The sequence below is a fragment of the Trichechus manatus genome, unplaced genomic scaffold (genome assembly GCF_000243295.1).
Source record: "Trichechus manatus latirostris isolate Lorelei unplaced genomic scaffold, TriManLat1.0 scaffold00046, whole genome shotgun sequence".
Taxonomy (NCBI): Eukaryota; Metazoa; Chordata; class Mammalia; order Sirenia; family Trichechidae; genus Trichechus; species Trichechus manatus.
The window spans coordinates 8,740,250-8,756,848 of record NW_004443982.1 but is presented as its reverse complement, the minus strand read 5'-3'; the positions used below and the strand labels follow the sequence as shown (position 1 = coordinate 8,756,848).

Sequence of the window (16,599 nt, the reverse complement as noted above, 5' to 3'; positions counted from 1 at the left end):
CGAGTGTGATTATGATATGCCTTGGTGATTTTCTTTTGGGGTGTCTCCTATATGGTGTTCATTGAGCTTCTTGGATGGCCAGCTTTTCATCTTTCATGATATTGGGGAAGTTTTCTGTCAGCAGTTCTTCAGTGATCCTCTCTTTGTTTTCTGTTTTCTCCCCCTGTTCTGGAATTCCAATCACTCACAGAGTTTTCGTTTTGATTGTATCCCACATAACTCTCAGGGTCTCTTCATTTTTATTTGTTTTTTTTTTCCTGAGTTTTCCTGAAACAGTGTTGTATCCAAGTGTTTGTCTTCAATTCCACTGATCTTGTCTTCCACCATTTCAAATCTGCTTCTTAGGTCTTCTATGACATCATTTCTGAAATGTTGTTGTTTGTCTTTTGGATCTCTAATTGTTTTCTTTGTATAATTTATAGTTGTAAATTTATTTTGGCATTTTGTTCCTGCATTATTTTTCTGAATTTTTCCAGTTTTTTGTCTGTGTTTTCCATGAATTTGCCTATTTTTTCCTCATGTTTGTCAGCTGTTTGCCTCAGCTCTTGGAGAATTCTGAGTATTAGAGATTTGAATTCCCTATCAGGTAGTTCTAGTGGATTTTCTTACTCTGAAGAGTCATCCGGTGTTTTATTTTGGACGCGTACTGGAACCATCTTGTCCTCTTTTTATAAATGTTTTGATATTGTCTGTTGTTGTCGGGACATTCGGTAGTTATTTTTCTCGTTTATTGATTGTAGATTTGTTTCGTCGCTTTTTTTTTTTTTTTTAAATTTGGCTATGTCTGAGCAGGCAGACTGTTTGTGTTGTTTGTTCGTCTGTGGGCACAATACTTTTTATCTCCTTCTCCAATTGGCTGGATCAGTCACTCAGATATGGTATGGCAGGGCAGGTGTAGCTGAAGAGGAGTTACTGGGACGGGTTGTTTGTGGCACTTTACAGCCACCAGGGCGGGTCCGTAAGCAGTGCAGGACAGGTTCCAGTAGGTCGTGCCTGTGCTGCTTGGTGGTGTGATGTCTAGCGCATGGTGCAGGTATGCAGGATGCAGTGGGGAGATTGTTACGTGTGGAAGTAAGATGGATATGGGAGAGAGGAGAGAGGAACGGGAGCCAAAAACATACAAACTAAAAACAATGCTAGGGGAGCTTGCCGTTGGAGTGGAGAGATGAGAGACTACGAAATGGAGAAAAACAGAAAGGGGAAGAGTAAGAAAAGAAAAGAATGAATAAATGAAAATCAGAAAGGTTAAAGAACCGCAGAGTTTCCAGGGATCCCACCGGTGCAGCTATGAGGTCTGGAGAAGTCCCTCTCAGATTTTGCAGTACAGCCTGGCTAGAAGGCGCAGAGGTATACAACGACAGGTATTTGGGGAACAGAAAGACAAGGAAGATATAGAGAGACGAGAAACTCAGCAATAAAGAAAGACAAAAGGGGAAGTACACGGAAAAGAAAACAAAACAAATTAAAAGAAAAAAAAAGACCCCCCAAAAAACAAAAAAAAAAGAAAAACCAATGAAGAAAGAAATGCTCTCGGGGATCCCTCTGCATGTCTGTGCAGGCTGAGGGGGATGTCTCCTCACCATGCAGCACCATTTGGCCAGAAAGGTCTCCCAATCAAGAAAAGGGGAAGAAAACAACTTAAAACAAACTAATGAACAAAGGCCCCGGGATCCCACCAGCGCGGCAGCCCAGACCAGCAAGCAGCTCCATACTCGAACGGAGCTCCACAGCCCCTCAGGAAGAAGCAAAGATGGCGCATGGAGCTAGGTATTTGAGCGAAAGGAAGGGGAGGTGGTGAGAGACAAGGAAAAAATCAAAAGATGTAGGAAAAAAAGTAACTCCAGCAGCCAACAAACGGCACTCAGAGAGCCAGCTAGTGCGGGCTGGTGGAATCCAAGCAGGCGGAGTTTCTCGGCCAAGAAACTGTGTCTGCGGGAAGCAGAGGGGGCCGTGTGTGAGTGAAGAAGGGTAGGGAGTGGGAAAGCATATATCACAAATTGCCGCATCTCTGTAGACCCTCAGGAAGAAGCAAAGACGGCGCACGGAGCCAGGTATTTGAGCGAAAGGAGGGGGAGGTGGTGAGAGATAAGGATGAAATCAAAAGAAGTGGAAAAAAGCTACACCAGCAGGCAACAGATGGCACTGAGAGAGCAGGCCCATTCGGGTGTGTAGAATCCAAGCAGCCAGGGTTTCCTGGACAAGAGATTGGGGCCGCGGGAAGCAGAGGAGGCCGAGTGGGGATGAAGAAGGGTGGGGGGTGGGAAACCGTATATCGCAAATTAGCGGTTGTTTTATCTCCCGCTGGAGACTCCGTGAGGCTGCTTTTTTGTACCCCGTTTGCTGGTCTGTGATAGGAATCCAAGGTGGCGGATCTGCGCTGCGTTAGCTGGTAGGGGACCTCTGCATGAATCTCTCCTTGCTCTCCATTATCTGTTAGTTTTCTCACTGCATTTGGTGCTTGGCTGAGTTCTTTATCTCTTCATTTGATGTTTTAGGGTTTCAGGATTGTTGTGTTCTCTGTTTGGCTTAGTTTTTCGGATCTTTGCTGTGGAGGGACAGCATGGTGCTTCTGTCTAGAGCGCCATTTTGCCAGAACTCATTAAGTCCTTTTTATGAAAATGTTTGCAGTATTTATTTCTTTTAAAATAATATAAAGATTTTTCTTTCTCTTTTATTGAGAACGTTATCAATTTCTGAAACATGATTCTTGTATAATTTTTCCAGAGTTAGTTAACCTTAGAATCTTAGATACTCAATAAATCTTAAAAAATGCCATTTGGAATTGTATCCAAAGTAAGAAGTCTCCTTTTGAACTTCTACTAAAATAGTTTAATAGTTTACGCTTTAATGTTTTGTATTGACACGGGCCAGAGATGAACCATTTCATTTTTGGCATATTTGTTTTCTTTCTTTCTGATTGAAAAGAATTAAACTTGTTTGTTATACCCATTCATTGTACAATTAATCTTCTCTCTTAGGTGATAGCTATATGATTAAGGCTATAGTATTCCTGATGATTCTCCTCAGTTAAAACAACTTTCATATGACAGTTTTCACATCCTCACCAACCTTTTAATCTTCTGTATGTTATCTGTTAAAATGTGGCACTCAGAATTGATGATAACATTAGAGATCTTACCAGACTAGTTTTTGGTGAGCTGATTATTGCTATTGATTTGTATAATATGTTTTATTAATTTGGGCCACAAGTGCTTTTTTAGTAGCCATATCTCATGGATGACACATTGACCTGTTGCCCGCTTAAACCTTTTAATCTTTTTGTAAGTAGTGTGCTGGTTGCTACACCATCTTGTATGTCTACGCTTGGCTTTTAAAATTATGGGCTGGACTGTATACTTGTTTCTGTTGTCTTTAACCCGTAAGTTTTGGTTCATTTAAAACTATTTTTGTTCATTTAAAAGCATTGAGATATTTAAATCCACATTCATTTTCTCTACCGTTTTTATGTCATTTAGCTACTTCAGTTAATTTTTGTTTTTTTGAATATATTTTTTTCATTCTGCTTTAGATGAAGATTTATAGAGCAGATTAGTTTCTCATTGAAGAATTAATACACATATTATGACATTGATCACCAACCCCACGATGTGTCAACACTCTCCCTTTCTTGGCCTTAGGTTCCCCATTTCCATTCGTCCAGGTTTCCTGTCCCTTCCTGTTTTCTCGTCCTCGCTCCTGTGCTAGTGTGCTTATTTAGTCTCGTGTACATGGTTGAGCTATGTGTATTATTGTTTGTTTCATAGGCCTGTCTAATCTTTGGATGAAGGGTGAACCTCAGGAGTGACTTCAGTACTGAATTAAAAGAGTGTCTGGGGTCAATTCTTCCGAGGTTTCTCCAGTATCTGTTCAGACCAGTAAGTCTGGTCTTTTTTTGTGAGTTAGAATTTTGTACATTTTTCTCCAGCTCTGTCCGGGACCCTCTATTGTGATCCCTGTCAGATTAGTTGGTGGTGGTAGCTGAGCACCGTCTAGTTGTGCTGGACTCAGTCTGGTGGAGGCTGTGGTAGTTCTGGTCCATTATAAGTTAACCTTTTAAACTGGAAAAAAAAAAAAATGTTAACTGAGAAAAGTTGCCTGTATTTAGTAAACCTAGAATATGAACAACAATGTAATATTTTAGCTAGGTACTTTTATCATAAAAGACTTTAATACTTATTTTAACATTAAAAAAATTAGTTACATGCCCATGATCATGAGCTCTCAATTTTATCAAGATTTAGGAATAGAGAATAATGTTACTGATCTGCACTAACTGATTTTTCAAATAATAAAAATTTAAAAAGCAGATACTGAGAACAAATCATATTGAACATTGTAGAAAATGACACTCTAATGGGAAGAAGTGCATCTAAACCCTCTACCTAGCTCTGAGGAACTTAGTTTACTCCTGATGATTTAACTGTTTATTTTCCTTCTTGATTTTTTTTTCAATAGATGTAAGGTTTATAGATATGCAAGCCACCACCTATAAATTATAGGATGTAGCTGATTTTTGCGAAGGGCATTGTTCATTCCCAGTACAAGATATTGTATTATTTTTATAGGCTTTTTTCATTTATAAACGTAAGAAATTTTGCTTTCTTAATACTTAGTATAGGAATCCCTGGGTGCTGCAAACACTCAACTGCTAACCAAAAGGTTGGTAGTTTGAACCCACCCAGAGGTGCCTTGGAAGAAAGGCCTAGAGATCTGGTAATTATATGGTTTGAATATTCAGTTGTTTTTAAGCTTTAAAAATTACCTAGATCTGCACTATTCAACATGGTAACCAGTAGCCACAGGTGTCTATTTAAATTCAAATAAAAATCAGAATGAAATAAAAATTGAAAATTCAGTTGTTTAGTCGCAGCAACCATGTTACAAGTGCTCAGTAGCCAGCCACACGTGTCTAGTGGCTAGTGTACTGAGCAGTGCAAATTATAGAACATTTTTATCATTGCAGAAAGTGCGCTATTGGATGATGCTGATCTAAATACAGATGATTGATTTTCATTCAAGTTTCTGACTAAATTCATCCTAAAGGTGGAATGAATCTTAGAAGAAAGCAAAAATGATTCTTAACTTTTACAAGAAGCAGTATAGATTACTTGTGAAAAATCTAGGTGTGTAGATAAGTAAAATGAACAAAATGAAAAGCAGTTTCTGTATGGCCTGACTCATTTTGTAATTTTAACATTTTATATGTTCTTTTTCTCTGCAACCGTGTGTAAACCACACGTTCATTCTTTATGGGGATGATTTTTACATGTGCACATTTACAATAAAAGAAACAAGCAAGGCTATAAAAGTAACCCTTTTTACTGGAAATATTTTTATTTTATAGAAGTTTATCTGAACTTCGTTCTAAATCTAAACTAGTATTTTCTGCCTATGTTTATCATTAGCCTTTTGACTAAAAATAGTATAAAAATACTGTTTTATTGTAGATTATTGCATGAGTTAGGAGTATCGGAAATTATTCCTCAGTTATTTATTTTGATTTAAATACACTCTTTTAGAATTGTGTTAGTATTTGTTTCTAACATCAAAATTTACTTAAAATAGCTTCACTGTGAAATAGTGACATGTAAGGTGCTTGGGAAACCTTATTTTGTCTTTTTGCTCGTCTTCATTTCATTTGATATCTGATTCTGTTAGCATCATCTTTGACCACCAAATCTAGCTTGTGGCTTTGTGTGAAAATAAGAATTTGTTTATCAAGCCTGAGTGTATGGGTCTGTGAATTTTAAATCTGCCCCTTTTGCTTTTTACATGGTGTTATGTTTCATAGCAATAAGATTTATGCATAGTATTAATTCTAAGTGTGTTTCTTTGTTTATGAGAAATGGAAAATATGCTATAGAATCCTTTTTTATCATGAAAACATATTTGCTTACAAATTAATATTAACTGGCAATGATTATCAAAGAGGAGTAGGAACCAGAAGTTCCTGAATATCTTGCTGAGGGTTAACAAAAAACGACAATAGCTACTTTAGTAAATGCTTTCTTTACAAGGTCATTATTAATTTTAAAAAGTCACTCATTTAATGTAAAACTAAAAATTCATACTGTAGCTTAATAATTTTGAAATTCTGTAATATTATAAAGCACTATAATAAATTATATTTTTATACTCTGCCAAATAAGAGCTGTATATGACTTAAATACAAGAGGATTTTGAAATTTTCTGCCTCCAAATTATAGTAATTTTGACCCTTCAGTATAGCATTCAGACTCTCTTAATTATAGGGAAACAGAATGATTAGTTTTCAGTGATTATGGTTTGGTACATATGCACATTTAGTTAGCTAAGAGTGGAATAGGAATAGGATGTTAAGGCTTTAAGGAGAGTACAGTCATTCCAGAATTCATCTTGTTTAGGATGGGTCTCTATACTTGTTGAGTATTTATGTATGTGCCTTGGATATGTAAATTTTAGGATATTCGTTTTGAAACTCTATCAAAGGCTGTATGTTGTACAGAAGAAGGAACACATCAAGGGATTCTAAGTGAGAATCTATCCCACATGACACTTTTTTATCCCAACAAAAGCACCTGAAGTGGTGAAGGATTTTTTTGATGATAATGGAAGTTTTTATGGGTACCAAACCTGGGAGAATTCCCGGGAGTGCACCCAGAGATTTGAGAAATCATACACATTTCTTTCTTTAGTGACCCCAGGACACGCATAACACAGGAACATTGTGGAATACTTAAGGGAAAGGAAAAGCTCCCTAGCATCTCCTGTAGCTAATGATACCTGGAATTTGTAGTCACAGCTCAGAACTCTGTTCTTTCTGTTGTTCTAGTAAGGTCTTCAGTTCTTCCAACTGCAGTATCCTGGATTAAAACATAAATTGATATCCTTATAATATACCTTTTTTTTCTGGGGATGAAATATGTATGTGTATGTGTTGGAGTCGGGGTAAGATTTGAAATAGGTGTTTGGAATAGGAGTTGGTGTGTTTAAAGTATATTGTGAGAAGGGAGAAGACAATTGAGAGGCAGTTTATGGTAATTTAAAACTACTGATAGAATTTCTGGCAAAAAGTAGCTGTTCATTATAAATTGTAGCTATTAAGGATACTGAGTCTATGAATTCTCACATAATTCAGTAAAGGTCTTCCTGCCTGTGGGAAATCTGGATAGTATTTGTATTTGAGAGCAGTTTTATTTATATTAATAGGGACCACAGTAATAATTTAGACTTACAGTTTATGAATAAAGTTATCAAAGTGCTGTTACATCTTATTTGGCAAGTACTATTTCTATTTTATAGATGGGAAAAGCACTCATTCCATAACTAGTGGCCCATTTAATAAATAGATAGGGAAGCTGTTCTTTTAAAGAATGCTGCATTGAATATATTTGACATAGAAGTGAAATATATTGATTTCTTGGCCAGTCGAATGGAGAATATATGCATTCTCTCAAAAAGGAAATGCAATTTAGGGTTTTGTCTTTTTCTTAAATGTTTGTATTTTTCATTTCTAGGCTGTTCGCTGCTACGAATCTCTAATCTTAAAAGCTGAAGGAAAAGTGGAGTCTGATTTCTTTTGTCAATTAGGTCACTTCAACCTCTTATTGGAAGATTATCCAAAAGGTAATTTTTTCTCTTTTGTTAATTATTGTTTGATTTACATATGCATTTAAAGTGACTGTAATTGTAGTGTATCTTTATCCAGGGGTATTACTGTTTTTTGGAGCCCTGGTGGTGCAGTGGTTAAGAGCATGGATGCTAACCAAAAGGTCGGCAGTTCGAATCCACCAGCTGCTCCTTGGAAGCCCTATGGGGTAGTTCTGCTGTCCTGTAAGGTCGCTATGAGTTGGAATCAACTCGATGGCAGCGGGTTGTTTTGGATTTTATTACCATTTTTATTTCTAGGAAATTGTAAGCTCATGAATGTAGTAAACAATGAGAAAGAAAAGTGGAATAGGTGATGTTAAAAAGAAAATTTCTACAAGATTAAATTTGTGTATGAGCTCATAAGCTTTATTTATAATTCATGAATTGGGGGGTAGCATCTGGTCTGGAAGTCATATGAGCTCCAAAGAGCGGTACAAAGCTGAAGGGTTTTTACGGGTGCAGACACACGGGGACAGGGATGCTGGTGGGCATTTTCTTATTTGGAATTAAGGGGAAATTTTGAACTAGGTTAAAATAAGCAGGCAAGTGCTAATTGGATTTCTGTTTCTGGGAGAGTCAGTTGATTGACTTAGGTTTCAGCTCCTGGGAAGGTTGGACATTTACAGGAAATAGAAACCAGCTAGGTTTCGATTTGCAGATGTGGGGCTCAGCAAAAGGGACGCAGTCTTGGACCTAGTATAATCAGGTTAACAATAGAAATGCGAGAATTTCATGTAACTCTGTGTAAATCATCAATAAATTGATCATTCCGTGAAACTGATAACCAACTACATGTGCAATGTGGTTTTGTCCTGCCTTGTGAAAATCCCTGCCATTTAAAGGTTCTATCTACTGTAGTAAAAAGTGAGCCAGTTTGATTTATATGTGGTCATTTTGTCCACATTGGCAGACGCTTTGGAAAAGAGAATACAAACTCAGCATTTCTCTTTTCTATTCTTTGTTCTGTGTGTAAAAGTTACTCATTTTAGCTAGATAATATTTCAATGAAAATCGGACTGTATACCCGTATTATATGTCGTAAAGGTAAATAATACAGAGAGCTGACCACATACGAGTTTGAGCCTTGAATAAAACAATTTTTTAAATTCATTTGAAAATTTTCCTTTAAGAAATAGGTGAGTTAAATAACTGAAGATACTGCCCAAAAAATAATAGAATATATATAACAAAGAAAGGTAAATAGTATAAGGTCTAGAGCCATGTGTTTGTTTTATTCTCATTTGTATTTCACTGCATGTAGCTTGGTACTTGACACTTGTATTAGTTGCTTAGGGCAGCTGTAACAAAAATACCACATGTGGGTGACTTTAAACAACAGAATGTATTGACTCACATTTTTGGAGGCTAGAAGTCCAAATTCAGGTTCTCAGCAGGGCTGTGCTGTCTCTGTTGGCTCCTGGTGACATTAAGCTTATAGGCCTTCACATGGTGTAGATCTTCACATGGTGTCTTCCCCCTGTATATTTTCTCTGTGTGTCTGTTTTCCCTTTTTAATCAGAAGGGATTAGGTTTAGGGCTCTCTGGTATGACCCCATTAACATAGCAAAGGTAACAGTCACAGGTGCAGGGGTTAGGACTTCAGCATATCTTTGGGAGGAGGGGATTCAGTTCAATCCATAAAAACACTTAATACTTAAGAAATATTACATGAATCCATTAATGATGGTGTTTTACCACCTAGAGGCAAATCTTTTTTTATATACATCTTTAGAGACTTTTCTGTTACTATGTTTTCAACATTTAAAAATTGAATTAAACTCTAACTTTCCTTAACCCGTTGTATCATGTTAATCTTTCCATCTCAAAAGCACGCTTTTTTTTTTTTAAAAAAAAGATGCGCTTCAAGTGAAAGTTTACAATTTAAGTTAGTCTCTCATACAAAAATTTATACATACGTTGTTATGTGACCCTAGTTGCTCTCTCTATACTGTGACAGCACACTCCTCCTTTCCACCCTGGATTTCTTGTGCCCATTGAACCAGCTCCTGACCCTCTCTGCCTTCTCATCTCGCCTCCGGACAGGAGCTGCCCATTTAGTCTCATATATGTACTTGAGCTAAGAAGCATACTCTTCACGAGTATCTTTTTATGTCCCATAGTCTAGTCTAATTTTTGTCTGAAGAGTTGGCCTCGGGAATGGTTTTAGTGTCGGGCTAACAGAGAGTCCAGGGGCCATGTCTTCTGGGGTCCCTCCAGTCTGAGTCAAACCCTTAAGTCTGGTCTTTTTACTAGAATTTGAGTTCTGCACCCAACTTTTCTCCTGCTCCGGCAGGGACTCTCTGTTGTGTTCCCTGTCATGGTCGGTCACTGGTGGTAGCCAGGCACCATCTAGTTCTGGTCTCAGGCTGATGAAGTCTCTGGTTTATGTGACCCTTTCTGTGTCTTGGGCTGATACTTTCCTTGTATCTTTGGTGTTCTTCATTCTCCTTTGCTCCAGGTGGGTTGGGACCAATTGATGCATCTTAGATGGCCGCTCGCTAGCTTTTAAGACCCCAGACACCACTCACCAAAGCAAAAACACTTTCATAACGTTTCAATTATTGCATAATAGTCTACCATTAAAAAAAAGAAAAAAGAAAAACAAAGCCCATTGCCGTCAAGTTGATTTTGACTCATAGCGACCTTATAGAACAGAGTAGAACTGCCTCGTAGGGTTTCCAAGGAGAAGCTGGTGGATTCAAACTGCCGACCTTTTGGTAGCAGCTGAATACTTAATCACTATGCCACCAGGGCTCCATTCTACCATATAGGTAGAACAATTCCTGTTAAACATGTAGACTTTTTTTTTTTTTTTTTTTTGCTGTTAACGTTATCACTGTGTTGTTTATCCTTGTAGTTAAATGTTTGTACATATCCACGTTTATATTCTTAGAAGGAATGCCTTGTGATACTGGCCTCACTGAGTGATATGTATATTTTAAAACTTTTAACAGGTAGTGCTAAATTGTCCTATTAAAAGATGTTACTGGTTTATATTTTCATAGTAGTGCAATGAAACTGTCTATTTTCTTGAATTCTTCCCACTGTTGGGTATTTCCATTACCACTACTGTGTATTACTATTATTATTTAACTTCATCATTTTCATATATGAAAAATCGTGCAGCACGATTATGAAGTTAAAGGACAAATGCCTTATGTGTAGTACCCTCTTCCAACTGCATAGCTTATTCTTTTTTTCTTGATAATCTCCTCGTTTGATTCTCCTCCTCCTATTTCTGTGAGATAAAGGACAGAATAAAAGAATGTGTGAGAGAGTACAGAACCCTTAAGTTGTTGTAATAGTTCAATTTAACTTGTCTCTCATAGTTTTTTTTTTTGCATTTAGTTTTTCAGACCCACCTCCTTTGTTAGTACATTGCTAGTTTTCTGTGCTCCTTTTAATTCATCGTAGTTTTCTTTTTTATTTAAAAAAACTAAATGAGCTTATTTCAAAACAAAATAAAACTCAGAAAAGAATTATGAAAAAATAGTGGGAAGTGTGTCATAAATAAAATTGGCTCCAAGGGTTAAAGAGGTCTAAGCATTGGAAAGAGATTGATAGAGGGTTAATCTCAAAATGTTTGGTAACATCATGGTTAATTGGAAAAAGAAAATGGCAATTTTGCCTAAAGTAATGTTAAAAGGATTTCCTGGTGGGATGAACAAGGACTTCTTGAGCAAGTAAAGAACCCAGGGATTACAAAGTCAAGTTTATATGATTTAGGGTCTTCCAGAGGAAGAACCCAGTTAGACATTTGCTACAGTCATTATGAAAAACAGGTTTAAAGCATTATAAGGATATCCAAACAGATGATTTCTTTCATTCTCTATTAAGGTCTTTAGAAAAGTCTAGTTACAGTGGGATTAGGAATTTTTTTCATGAGTAGGTAATTGACTTAAAGATTAGAAATACCGACAATGTTATGGATAAAAGGATTTCACTAGAGAGACCCTGGTGATGAGAACTTGTATAGCCTTTAGAGTTTTAATGATTATGTGGAATAGGAAACACAAAATATGTTACATTCTTTCTTAAGATGCCAAGCCTAATAGGAGTAGAATATAATTGTTGAGAAAATGTGTAAATAAGTGGAAAGATAACAAATATTCTTGGAAGAAATGACTCACTTACAAATCTGTGCCTAGTTTGGAGTATCTACTTTTGTGACTTTGAATTTGAGGGTTCACATTTATTTCTCAGTTCACCATACCGTTGTATGGATACCACATTTCTCCCAATTGGTAATCACACAACTTCTTGTACTTTAGTTTCGTTTACTTTGGAGGACTTCATACGATCTCTTTAAGGACTCCCCCAAGGTTCTAAAAAGGAATTTTAAGAAGCCGTGTAATACACCCACTCCTTGCTTATAGACGTGGTTAGCTTCCAAAGACCAGGTCGTTATGCAAAAATCGGTGGCATGTAGAAATGGAGGATGATTAAATCATTACATAACTGCCAAACCACTGAGAATCATGGTCTAGCCAAGTTGACACCTGACCTTAACCATCACAGCCAGCATTGCTCTTGCCTCGCACCTCAGCATTTGTTGCTGCCAGATGTACGTTGTTAATGCACAAATAGTTGGATAGTAGATTTTTTACTATTGTAAATATGAAATGTTGGGTAACGAAATAGTTGATGAGTGAGGAATAGGTGTATATATTTTTAATCATATTATTCAAAACATGCCCTCCAAATTTGTTGAAATTCCATAATACCATTAAAACGGCAATCTAGCTTCCACCAGACTGAGTTCAGCACAACTAGAGGGTGCCTGGCTACCACCACCGACTGACCTGACAGGGATCACAGTAGAGGGTCCTGGACAGAGCTGGAGAAAAATGTAGAACAAAATTCTTAACTCACAAAAAAAGACCAGACTTACTGGTCTGGCAGAGACTGGAGAACCTCCAAAAGTATGGCCCTTGGACACCCTTTTTACTCAGTACTGAAGTCGTTCCTGAGGTTTACCCATCAGCCAAAGATTAGACAGGCCCATAAAACAAAGAGAGACTAAATGGGCACACCAGTCCAGGGGCAAGGATGAGAAGGCATGAGGGGACAGGAAGGCTGGTAATGGGGAACCCAAGGTTGAGAAGGGGAGGGTGTTGACACGTCGTGGGGTTCGCAACCAGGGTCACAGAACAATGTATGTATTAATTGTTTAGTGAGAAACTAATTCTCTCTGTAAACTTTCATCTAAAGCATAATACGAAAAATAATAATAATTTTAAAAGAAAAACTGCAAAATGGATAGCCTCCCCCCCATGTTGTCAAAAGGGCAATCCAGGTTTGGTGTGGTGACTGCACAAAATTATCAGGGACCTAGGTGTCTATTGATTAGGATGTTTTTAGGTACAGCTCATGTCCTTTCATGTGAAAGCTGGATGATGAATAAGGAAGACCGAAGAAAAATTGGTGCCTTTGAATTGTGATGTTGGTGAAGAATATTGAATATACCACGAACTGCCAAAAGAGCAAACAAATCAGTCTTGGAAGAAGTGCAACCAGAATGCTCCTTAGAAACAAGGATGGCGAGATTACATCTCATATACTTTGGACATGTTATCAGGAGGGACCTAGTCCCTGGAGAAGGACATCATGCTTGGTAAAGTTAGAACGTCACCGAAAAAGAGGAAGACCCTCAACGAGATGGATTGACACAGTGGCTGCAACAATGCGCTCAAGCATAACAACGATTGTGAGGATGGCACAGGACCGGGCAGTGTTTCGTTTTGTTGTACATAGAGTTGCTATGAATTGGAACCGACTCCGTGGCACCTAACAACAACATGTCCTGTGACTTGAGCTTAAACAGTCGAATTTATTACTTCATATAATTGGAATTTCATATGTGGGTTGTGCTCTAGGCATAGTTCCAAGTTTGGAAGGATCTAGGTACTTTCCATCTGTTTTCTTGGCTGTCTTCTATGGGCTTCATCCTAATAATGGTTCCCTTTTTGGCGGCAGTTGGTGCTATACCACTGCTGGATATTACCATTATTTCCATATCCAGTAGGAGAGAAAGAACCTTTCCTTTGACTGCCGTGTATAAATTAGTAGGCCACTTGAACTTACATGCCCATTCCTGGACTGAAACAATCCCTGGAAATGCCGTGAACTGATAACCTCTTAAATCAATGATTATGGGGTTAGAGGTGTGGGGTGGGGGTGGTGAGCCCGGTTGGAAATGGATGTTGAAATGTCAGTCATACTGTTCACTACACAAAGTCATGTTTGACCATTGTGTTCCAGCTAGTTTGATTTACTTCATTTATTTCCATGAAAGAAAATTTGGTTTGCTTTTCTTTTTAGAAGATCATTAATTAATGACCTTTATGAGCTAGCTGTGCTCATGTGTGATGAACTAGAAAGTGGGGAGTGGCTTAAAACCAGTCCTTCCTCACAAATGGAAAAATTACTCACAGTATAAATGTCCTAATGAGAGGATGGTTGACATCATCTTTACGTAAAACTGATGAACATCATGCAGATATAAGTTACTTATTCATATACGAGAGTGATATTTTTGGGTAATACTTCTCTAATTTGAACATATTCAAAAAGTTCTCTGTATGCTATTCATATGTATCTTGGCTGTTTACCAGAAAACAGTACAAATGGAGTTACAGAAAATGCTCATTTTCATTTTTGGTTAATGTTCTTTTATTCTGTGTTTGATATACAATCAGGAGATGATGTTTTACTTAACACTTTGTTAAAGAAGCAACTTGGTCAATGGTAAATGTTAACACGCAATATGTTGCAAAAAAAAAATTTTTTTTTTTTTGCTGATTTCCAGTCCTTAATGTTTTTCCCCTTAAATTGAGCAATATATCATACATACATTAAAATAAGATGTCAAGCCTAATGGGAGTAAAGTATAATTGTTGAGAAAATGTGTGATCAATATATCATATATAAGGAGAGTGTCTAAAAATACATGTATGGTTTAAGACTTAAAATTGACATTCATCTACCTAGTATGCAGTTTAAGGAATAGAATGGTACTGGTACCCCCACCCTACACCTGTGTTCTCCACAGTTGCATCTTTTTCCTTTCCTCCATAGTTGTAACCCATGTCTTGACTGTGATGCTGAATGTTCTCTTGCTTTGTTCCTCTTTTTCTTTGTTTTTCCTCCTTTCTTCCCCTCCCTTCCCCTCCCTTTTTCTCTTCTCTTTCCCTCCACTCTAACCTTTCTCTTCATCTTTTTTAAAAAACACCGATGATGAATGTATCCCTCAAAAAGATACTGTTTAGTTTTTGAAAATCTGAACAGCAAGCACACGTACAGCTATGGAAGGAAAGGGCCATATTGCCACTGTTGGAGACAAGGCTCTCAGGAGAAGTTAAACCAAACAGAAGACTGTGGGTCATAGTCTGACTTCTGATTCCATAAGAGTTCACAAGAGCCGCTTTTGGGGAAGTCAGTGGGCTAGGTCATGTGTGAACCTTGGCAAACAAAATACATAACAGTAGTGAGGGTATCTGATAGGACTGTAATATGGAGCAGTTCCTAGAAAATCTATCAAGAATATGACCAGGGAGAGTGGACAGTTTAGAAGCAGATCAAAGCAGACCACTTCTGTGGGATAATATGAAGGCCCTCATGTCATCTAGTTTGTAGAATGTGGAGGGGAAGAGTAGGAACTTCATCAGCACATGGTCAAGAAAAGCCAAGCCAAGATAAGAATCTGGGCCAGGCTTGTATGCATATACTGTTCTCTGGTTAAGAAGAGGGTACAGAGGCAGTGGGATATTGGGTACTGATAGGCCTCAACAGACTTGGGTCTGGGGCACAGTTGCCATCCTGAGATCTCCCTTTTTTCTCATCTTAGGTATTCCCATGGTCTCTCTTCTCTCTTGGATCTCCTGCTTCCTATATAAGCCACATCTTCTTCTTTCTTTGTATATACTCTCCTTTTAGGGAAGTATGTTCTTGAGCATCTTCTTGGGGAAGGATACCTGGGAGATAAATATATTTTGAGACTTTGCACATTTGAAAAATACCTTTATATTCTACCTTTGTAACTGCTGATAGTTTGAATGTATAATTCTTGGTTGGAAATAATTTTCCTTCAGAATTTTGGAAGCACTGTTCCATTGCCTTATTTCTAGACTTACTCATCGATTCTAGGTTCTTTCAAACTAGTAACTCATATCCTTCTGGGAATTTTTCTGGAATTATTTCTTTGAATTTTCTCCTTCTTTTGTTCTTTCTCTCTTTTTGGAGCTCCATTATTGATATGTTGGACCTCCAGGATAGGGTGTCTATAATTTTATCCTATTTTTTGTTTCTGTCTTTTTGTTTATTTTTTAGAAGATTTCTTCAATTTCTTATTCTAGCCCTTCTGTTGAATTATTCATTTCTCTATTATATTTTGTTCTCTGAATTTTATTTTACCTTGGAACATTCTGTTTATTTTTTCCTCTTCTTTATGTAGGCAATATTTTCCCTTATTTAAGACTAGAAATAGTAATCATTTCTTGAAGAATTTTTTTCCCTGTGTAGTCACCCCCCACCCCCCCACCCCCCCTTAGGTTGCTTTTCTTCTGTTTGTGTTAGTTTCTACCTTCTTGGTTAGAAGCTTTCTTTAGGTCTCTAGTAATTTTTAGCTGTTTGTTCATATTTAAGATAGGAGGAACTGAGAACTGATTGATTTGAAGCTCTGAGCACATGGATGGGGCTCTTTTAATCTGCATGGTGTTTTGTTGGAGAATCTGTGTTTCCCTATCTAGTAGGAATGTGTTTGTGTGTGTGTATGGCAGTGGCATCAGTGAGTGAATGAAGGAATTTAGTGAGCTAACTGTTTCTCAAGTAGTTGTTACCCTAGTACTCTTTATTTTAGCCCCTGCATATTGAACCAGAAATTTAAAAAGTCCTTCTCCAACTAATCATCAGAAAAAATAACAGTTCCCCTATGTTTTTATCTAGTAGTTTTTTTTTTTTTTTTTTTTAAAT

General features: G+C 37.4%; 1 protein-coding gene across 18 annotated transcripts in view; it reads left to right on the top strand.

Moving 5' to 3' along the window:
• KDM6A (lysine demethylase 6A) overlaps positions 1-16,599 on the top strand; it is a 260,874-nt gene that overhangs the window by 87,068 nt on the left and 157,207 nt on the right. For all 18 annotated transcript variants that reach the window (XM_004376914.2, XM_023731902.1, XM_004376913.2 and 15 more), the window contains one exon: positions 7,497-7,605. In XM_004376914.2, the coding sequence (XP_004376971.1) occupies positions 7,497-7,605 (109 nt within the window). The remainder of the gene's footprint in view (positions 1-7,496; positions 7,606-16,599) is intronic.